At 43.9% G+C, this 9302-nt stretch overlaps 1 protein-coding gene across 1 annotated transcript in view; it reads right to left on the reverse strand.

The window, feature by feature from the left end:
- Nucleotides 1–4866: 4866 nt before the first annotated feature.
- Nucleotides 4867–9302, reverse strand: part of LOC133437499 (uncharacterized) — a 4877-nt gene continuing 441 nt past the window's right edge. Inside the window, exons 3-10 of the mRNA XM_061717305.1 lie at nucleotides 9244–9302; nucleotides 6932–6956; nucleotides 6687–6790; nucleotides 6320–6592; nucleotides 6089–6182; nucleotides 5597–5664; nucleotides 4954–5457; nucleotides 4867–4875 (exon numbers count right to left, since the gene is read on the reverse strand). The exon at nucleotides 9244–9302 is cut by the window's right edge and continues 4 nt beyond it. Of these exons, the coding sequence (XP_061573289.1) occupies nucleotides 4867–4875; nucleotides 4954–5457; nucleotides 5597–5664; nucleotides 6089–6182; nucleotides 6320–6592; nucleotides 6687–6790; nucleotides 6932–6956; nucleotides 9244–9302 (1136 nt within the window). The remainder of the gene's footprint in view (nucleotides 4876–4953; nucleotides 5458–5596; nucleotides 5665–6088; nucleotides 6183–6319; nucleotides 6593–6686; nucleotides 6791–6931; nucleotides 6957–9243) is intronic.

The following is a 9302-nucleotide window of genomic DNA, read 5'->3' on the forward strand; positions in this document are numbered from 1 at the left end:
GTGCTCTGGCTTGGAGACGTACGACATCATATACATGATGCAACTGAAATCGTCAATGACATACTGGATGTCCATGTTGGCGTTCCATGCTCGCAACAGGTCAGGGTTGTATCCATTCACCCAGCAGTCCTTGGGGTCACGCTTATTGTACACCACCATTCCACTGGTGAGGGATCTGACACTGTGCGAGTACTCTTCAGGATGCAAGTCACATTTTTGCAACAACTCTGCCAAGTCCTTGAAAGAGGCATTTGGGTCCATTAGAAGATCTCTCACCGGCTTCAGCTTTTCCTTAGCCATCTGCTGCTGCTTTGAGAGGAATTTTTTGCTCTTCTTGGACTTCTTCTGACTCTTCTTGGAATCCTTGGACTTTTCCCCACATTTTTTATGCCCGCCAACATCGTTTTGTCCACAGTCTTGGTCTTTCTGGGCATCGTCTTTCTTGACATCTTCATCATCACCATCATCAACAGCCCCCCAAGGTGTGCAGCCAATGATCGTTTGATCCATGGGCAGTTTTGGAAAACCAAATCTGCACGATACATTGCCTTTCCTGCATGTTTTGGAGTGGTTGCGGCTGTGAACCTGAACCTCAGACACTATTTTGTGGAGCTCGGGGTCCGTGTCCACATCAGGCATCCGACAGCATATATAGCGGTCAATGAATTGGATGACATCCTTGCAGCACTCAGGATCCTCAATCTCTGGTGCATCTTTGATCCACACCAGCATATGGATATGTGGACTACCTCTGGCTTGAAATTCCACCCGATAAAAGTAGTCCTCCACTGGACCGATGGGCTGTGCAGGTGACAGGAGCAGATCTGTCATGAGCGCATCCACTCGCTTCTCAAACAAGCGCATCACCGTCACAGGGTTACTGCGGAGAATCTCACACTTTTCATTCCAGTCCAGCTTTGAGAAGTCCCCTTGCTCACCTTGTTGAGCTTTGATAATATCAATAACCTCCGGCCATCTCATTTCGGCGGCAGAAAACGTTAGGAAAAACGTCGGCTTGCCCAACTGTCTGACCATGGCGAAAAGATCTCGCAGCGTTTTCTCCCAATACGCTGGAGTGCCTCGGAGGGGTTGCATGAAACGGGTCGCATCCCTATTTTGGATGAGTTGTTCCAGCTCCTCTTTGTCCTGAATCATCTTATTGGAAATTGTCCTCCCATCTTTGGTGAATTTCTTCCCCTTGCGTGTTTGGATGGACATGCTGTTCCTAGCGATGTGCGTTTCCGTCACAAACTGGGAAAAGAACAGATAACTCTGGTCCCTCGCAAAGCGGGCATCCACAGAGAAGAGCCTTGAATTGAAGTACACACTTGGGGACAGATGGATTATTCTGCCCTCATCCAAGGTGTTCTCTCCGGTTGGGAACTGAACAGGAAAGGCCATGGCTTCAAGCTTAGGAATGGCAAAGAAACCGACAGGTTTGTTTCCTTGGGCAGGAGCAATGCTAAATATGCCATCCCCATATGACAAAACCTCCTGTGCTATGTCAAGAGGCTGCATGCACGTGTCCAAGGCCAGACCAGGCCTGAGGTCTTCCTTTTCCTTGTCGTCGTCCACCTCATTGGGCTGCTTTTCACCAGATGTGCCTGCAGCGGGTTCCATGTCTCCTTCCGGATGTCTGGGCTCCATGAGCTGTGCAGCATCTGGGGCTTCCTGTGGAGCATCTCCCTCTTCGAGACTTTCAAATTCAGCACAGTCATCAATCTCAATGTTGCTGTATTCTGAATGAGTCTCTCGCAGTATCCTTAGCCCTGCTAGCACATTCTTCATGTTAACTGTGTAGAAGTGCTGATAGCCCTTGTACTTGATGTTGCGCTTCAACTTTACTTGCAACAGCTGGGCTTGGGCGCTGGGCCTCGGAAGAGCATTGACTGTGGTTTCCATCTCTGATGGTACACACACAACTGCTCCGTGTACTGCTCTTTGACGTCCTTTGGGCAAGGCAACTATCTTTGCAAACGGTAAGATCTTTGCAATCAATTGCCTTTCCAGCACGTTCAACTGTTCGAGCTCTGGGGGAATGGGTGCGAGCTCCAGGTTGTTGCAAGCTGCCATGGACGGCATTCGTCCTCTGGCCAAGTGGCTGTCACAGGTGTGGCAGATCCACTCCCGCATCCTGTCCTGTGGAACGGTGCATGGGGCTGAGCAATCGGTGTCACAAACGTGGACATACTTACCTGTCAAGCAAGCAGCCACCACGCAAATGTTTTTAATATATTTGGCTCTGTTGCAATGCCTTACCTGATTGGGGAACAGAGCTCTGTGACACACTGTGCAGACATGTGTGGGCCCATGTCTAATTCTTTCCCGAAATACCGATATGGCTTCTACCATCACAGGGTTAACCACAGGCTGTGCAGTTTCCGGGCGGCAGTTTACGATGTCCATGTATTTCCTCTTAATCCTGAGTGCACACTGCAACTTGTGACGAATACGAAGTGCAGCATCTTTAGCGAGTCTATCCTTTTTGTTCTGGATGCAGTGTTGTATGTGACGCAGCCTGAACTCTGGGTTGTGGTGATATTTCTCGCTCACGTACTTTTTCATTAAACATTTCTGTTTGTTTTTAAACTGAGGATCAGTTCTATACCTCTCGCTCACGTAGTTTTTCTGTTTGTTTTTAAACTGAGGATCAGTGCGATACCTCTCGCTCACGTACTTTTTCTGTTTGTTTTTAAACTGAGGATCAGTGCTATACCTCGCGCTCACGTACTTTTTCTGTTTGTTTTTAAACTGAGGATCAATGCTATACCTCTCGCTCACATAGTTTTTCTGTTTGTTTTTAAACTGAGGATCAGTTCTATACCTCTCGCTCACGTAGTTTTTCTGTTTGTTTTTAAACTGAGGATCAGTTCTATACCTCGCGCTCACGTAGTTTTTCTTTTTGATTTTAAAATGAGGATCAGTGGTGTATCTCTCCTTGCGGTACTTTTTCATGAAGGTTTTCTGTTTGCTCTGACTATCCAGATCCATCCAACTTCTTTTGATGTTGTACTTCTTTTGTTTTCGATGATAACGGTCTTTTGCGTATTTGGTTTTAATCGCCTGCAGTTTTGTCAGCCTGAATTCCAAACTGCTGACATATTTCTCTCTCTCATACCGCGCTCTATTAGTTGTGCTTGTACCATTGTCTACAGGTGGTACATGTTGCTTTTTGCACTCACTCGATCTACGCATAGCCTTTCTTCGCATCTGTGTTGGGATTTTCGAAAAAACCTTCTCTGTCGTGGGACGTGTGATGTTGACGCGCTGACTCAAGTCCTGATTCTTTGGTTGTCTGAAGTTACTTGTCTGTGGGATATTGGCTTCCTCTAACAATTGTGCTTCTGGTACAGCCGTTGATGGATTTTTGATGGTCACATCCTCTGACTGTCCAGGCATCTCACTGAGTGTGTGGTTACTTGTAAAGGAAACAGGCATGAACTCATAGCTGCCATAAGGGCCACGGTTTTTAAAAAGCACAAGCAAATGTTTAACCATGCGACTCAATTTAGAGAAGGTCAGCATAATTGCTTTTCCATTATGATGAGGAAAACCTTTGGCAGACCTTGAGTGGGAATCAAAAAACCCGTAGCGTCCGGACCGGTCACGGAACACTGCAATGCACTCAGGAGCGACAATGAGAAACGCAAGGTTGACACCTTGAGAGAGGCTTTTCAGCTGTTCACGAAGGCACAGTCCTCTCCTGCTTCGAGGGCTGCCGTCTACAGCCTTCAAGAAACCAACCCTCAAGTCCGACATGTCCAACTGAACATTGTAGGTATCCGAATCGGTGAAAACCTGTTTCGGCATCTCCTCTATGGTCAAGTGGTTGCTTTTGAACCTTTTGTCCGCCTTCAACTGTTCTTTGATACCTACATAGAGTGCATTCCCCTGTTCAAGCACTCTATCAAGTGAGACCATGTCAAAATCCACCCCCTCCTGGTGGTAGGCGAGAAAGGTCAGAGCCATGCAGGTACACTGGTGATTGCGAGAAAAGGTTCCATACCTCCCGTCCTTCTGAGAATGTGACGCCCTCACGGATTGAGTGCGATGGCTCGGACCGACGGCAGGATCCTGAAATCATTTTAAGGAATGTTGTCATTGTTATCATGATGTAACATTTTCTTTTATAAGTGACAGATCAATCATTATCAATCTCATCATTAATCATAATTCGTTTCATTATCATCGTTAATCTTATATTTTTTAACATACCTTACATGCCTCCAACATATGTAACCAGCAATGGGTGGACAAAGTATTCACATCCTTAACTTAAGTGAAAGTACCAATACAATAATGTAAAATTGCTCCATTACAATTAAAAGTCCTGCATGTCAAATACTGCTTAAATAAAAGGGTACATAAATTATAGCAGCAAAATACACTAAGTATAGGTGCAGCAGTTAAAAGATGTAAATTACCTGGCTGGGATGTTCCTGGAAGGTGGACTCCTGGGGCTGGGCAGGGTCAGACGCACCAGGCTCCACCACCACTCTCCTAGGACTGCAAGGCGCTGGCTTGGAGGACACATCCACGGCTGGTGCCTCCACCTAAAACAATAAATAAATACATAAATAAATAAATAACTGTGTGAACTGCATTGACAAAATGAAACCATGTATTTTAATACTGTGTTACAATTATTCACTAAATATAACAATATAATGTTTTTGTCTATGGTGTGTCTACTCAAAATACTCAAAAAAATCCAAATAAGTATTACTCAAATAAATCAGACAAAATATGACAAACCTGCTGCTTCTCCCGGGTCCTCTTGGAGGCGACGCGTCTCTCCCGGCGCTCCACGGTCGACTTCTGCTGGAACAAAAACCATACAGACTTTTTTCACACCATATTTGCGACTTAGCTCCTCTTGGACAATAAACAGGAAGAGGGACACGCTTTTTAAAAGAGGCCTCAATGAAAAAATAAAATCTGCATGAACATTACCTCCCTGCCGTCCGGACGAGCTGCGCACTCCACAGCGCTGGGAAGGTGGGCCGGAACGGCCTTCTCCATCTCATCCAGGATCGCCGGACTAAACCACACAGGATTTAGCGGGATCGGATCCACCCCCACGTCCACCTGTGAAGACAGAACACGTGTCTGCTCCAAAGGGCTGGATGGACGTGGCGCGGTGACCACGCCCTTCACAACCACTTTTGGTGAGACACGTCTGGCAGGAGGCGACGTCCTGGGAGAAGTCTGGGTCCTCGGGACGACACGTCTGGCAGGAGGCGACGTCCTGGGAGAAGTCTGGGTCCTCGGGACGACACGTCTGGCAGGAGGCGACGTCCTGGGAGATGTCTGGGTCCTCGGGACGACACGTCTGGCAGGAGGCGACGTCCTGGGAGGCGTCTGGACCCTCGGGACTGTGGGCTCCAGCTGGTGGTGGAGGGTCCACCACAGCAACTCCGCAAGCCTCTCCATCCCGCCCTCCTTGCTGAGATGGACCTGACAAACATGATCAAAAGTTATTTAGCAGACAGAAATTTTCAGTAAACCTGTACCTGAACTTTCCCTATCATCTACCAAAGATATGCACACCACATTTTTTTAACATGTCTTAGATTGTAGAGTGTCATGTACTTACACCGTCAGGACACCACAGGTCCAGTTGTGTCAGCGGAAAGTAGTGGGTGGCAGAGACGTACCTGACACCTGAAATACAAAAGACAAACAAAAACATAATTACTTCTGTAATGCAATTAGAAAAAACAAAAATGTCATACATTCTGGATTAATTATAAAACAACTGAAATATTGCAAGCCTTTTACTATTTTAATATTGCTGATTATGGCTTACAGTTTAAGATTAAGATTCCCAGAATATTCTAATTATTTTGGAGATAGGATATTTGAGTTTTCTTAAGCTGTAAGCCATGATCAGCAATATTAAAATAATAAAAGGCTTGCAATATTTCACTTGATTTGTTATTAATCCAGAATGTATGACATTTTTGCATTACAGAAAATAAAGGACTTTATACACAATATTCTAATTTTATGAAACATTTAAGTGGCATTGCCACTTAAATATCAACACACACTGCTATACATGTCACTGTATTTTTTGTTTACATACCCATACGTGCAGCCACACGGTGATATTCCTGGCTTAGAAGCTCCTGGAGGTCCAGCTCTACGGTGAGACGGCGAGGGAAGTCCAAAACACACACCTAGAGTGAAAAAGATGTTCTTTCTCAGTAATTACATTCTCTCCCTCAAAAATTGCATAGAAATTGAAGTTATATGCATAAAATCAAGTATATCATCAGACATGTTATCAAGATAATAACAATATAAGAATACTTACGTTGGGCCAGGTAGAACAGGCAGTCAGCAGGAGCTTACCAAACGCGACCCCTGCCTGAGTGACGGTCCCGCTGGCGCTCAAGTCGTTACTGGGTGCCAAAATGCAGACTGCCGCGGGTGAGCGAGGCAGTACAGCATTCAGCACCTCAGTACGCAACTCAAGTGCCGACGCCCCAGGGACAGACAGGACGCCACAGGACAGACGTCGGTCCGGCAGTCCCACCAACCCGTCCGCGATGGGCCGAAGGTGGGAGTCACCAACAAGCAAGACGAACTGCATGAGAAGACATATTTTTTTTAATCAACGTGCAAATATCCCCCAACTACAAAAATCTGATTTTACTCAATGGAATCTAAGAGTATTATACCTTCTTGTCAGGTGACTCCTCTGGGACAACCAACTTCCGGAAATGGGGAGTGAAGGTGGACCTATCCCACTTCAGCACCCGATGGCGGTGACCCGTACCGTGGCCTAGGAGCAAGCACAAACACAAAAACTGTCAAACAATACCTTTACATCATAAAACCTTTAAAAACCCCAGGGAAAATCTGTTTACAATTAAACAAGAATATACAATTTACGTGTAATGAAAACAAACAGTGGGCTACATACCTGGGCGGAAGTCAGAGGGGGACACCTGGTGGTGGGACGGAAAAGTATTACATCACTACTCACACTTGTAGTACACTGAAGCAGGGCTGCAGCTATCGAATATTTTAGTAATCGAGTATTCTACTGAAAATTCCATCGATTAATCGAGTAATCGGATAAAACATATATTTCTTTAGTTAAAGAGCAATTATAAATATACATAAGATGTTAGATGTTAATTGACATCAAGACTAAATTATATAATACAGTAGGTTCATGGCTGTGCATTTAAAAACCCTAAACTTACACCAGTTGACCAAATTCACAGCCTTCACTCAAAAAACTAAGGATTTTACAAAGAAATGTTCTTATTTCTAACCTAAAAATGCCATTACACCTGATATCAGACATAACTTAAAAGGTTAGATGTTTTTCCCACGTGTTTCAATTGAACTTTCATTTGTGTCAAGCAAATTTTAAGTTGTAGTTAAGTTTTAAGTTAGAGTTTTGGCAGTGTTCAAAATAAAATTATGATTCCTGTTGTATTGGAGCACCAGTGCTGCTTGTTTTATCCATCAATGACTACAGAGATAAAATAAAATGAAAACTACCCAGTTAGCTTTATTACGTTTTTATTTTTCTGACATTTTCTGCCTTTTCTTTTTGTTAAAACTGTAGCGGGAACAGAGGTTTATATTCCGGGTAAAGGCTGATTTATGGTTCCGTGTTACAACAACGCAGAATGGTGCGCGTCGCTGCGTACCCTATGCCGTAGGCTACGGCGTAGCCGTGGAGAGCCTGCACGCCAGCGCAGCACCGCAAGCCGGACCGCCGCTCTCCGCCCTCGCCGGAGAGCGGCGTAGACTCTGCGTCGATTTAACGCGGAACAATAATTTTGGCTTTAGAGGGGGAACATAGGGGAACGGACCAGAAGAATATAGCGTGGATTAAAAATAAAAGTTAAGCACTCAACTCCCGTCTGGGCCATTGCAGACTGCCTGAGCATGATGTTACTAAAACCAAACATATCCGCCGCCTCTTTCTCCCCCCTTTAACGTGCGCAGCGCATGGATGTAGGCACAGGCATGGATCTATTTTGGGCGCAGCGTCAGCGGGTTGTGTCGCATTAAATGTGGTCCGGGCGTAATACGAGGCTTTGAGCTGGTGAAATTAAACGAAAAAAAAAAAAAATAAATAAATTTAACGATTCCTCGAGGCAGAGGAAATTCCTCGATCATTTTTTGTAATCGAATTATTCGAGGAATCGTTTCAGCCCTACACTGAAGCAGAGCCGGATTAACGCAAAGGCAAACTAGGCATGTGCCTAAGGCCTCATTGGCAGGGGGGCCAATAAAATAAAATAAACATAGTAAGTAATGAAAATATATGTCCTATCTACAATGTATTTTGTATTTCAGTGTTAATATATCAATATGTATTAACTAATTAAAAATGACGACGTTTACTCTAACGTTACGTCACATTAACGCCACTCAGTTAAATCCGATGGGAGGACTAAGCGGGACAATTAAGCTATCAGGCTGCAAGGTCTGATTTATTGTTGGACAGTTTCTAAATGGTCTTGATAAATGTGAAGGGTTCATGTTTGTCTTCTTGTTCCTGTACTTAAATCACAGGTGTGAATATGGGCTACAGGTGAAGGGACTAGAATTTGTATTCACCCAATTCAGGCTTGTTTTCCTTGGCTGTCTGAGCAAATTAGAAAAGAAAAGTGAAAAAAAAAATGTAATAATTGCTCATTTTTCAACAAAGTTTTTGTTGAACATAAACATCTTTACCACTACAGCACACTTTGTCTTACTTCAAATTGTATAGGTCTTTGTATATTTGACCTCTTATTTAACTATTGAATTTAACTCAACACATTTAAATAAGATTTTCTGCAAAATGCAATAGACTACAACATTTATCTCACTTGCTCTGTTTACATAGCAATGCTGACACCTATTGGTCATTTAATATATATTTAATATAATTAATTGTAATAACGTATAAATAATAAAAATTAAAAAATAGTCTGATAGACTGTTTAATATACAACACATGACTTATTTTGGAATACAAATAACCAACTTGCCTATGACTATGCTACGTTAAATGTGAATTAACTTTTTATTAGTAACTTCGGTAAGTTTAAGATTTCAATTCATAAATAACATCGGTGGAGGGGGGCCCAAAAATCACAGTCTGCCTAGTGTAGTCCATTTATTTAATCCGGCTCTGTGAAGCATCGTGTAGAGTGCAGCACTGTACTGCAAATACCCTGTGCGTGTGTGTGTGTGTGTTCAGTTGTAGAAGAAATAAAAACTTACCCTTCCAGCCTGGTAAGGTGAGTGGGATGGTGAGATCGGCAGAGGGGTCCACAGCTTCT

This window comes from Cololabis saira, unplaced genomic scaffold (assembly GCF_033807715.1).
Source record: "Cololabis saira isolate AMF1-May2022 unplaced genomic scaffold, fColSai1.1 scf086, whole genome shotgun sequence".
Taxonomy (NCBI): Eukaryota; Metazoa; Chordata; class Actinopteri; order Beloniformes; family Belonidae; genus Cololabis; species Cololabis saira.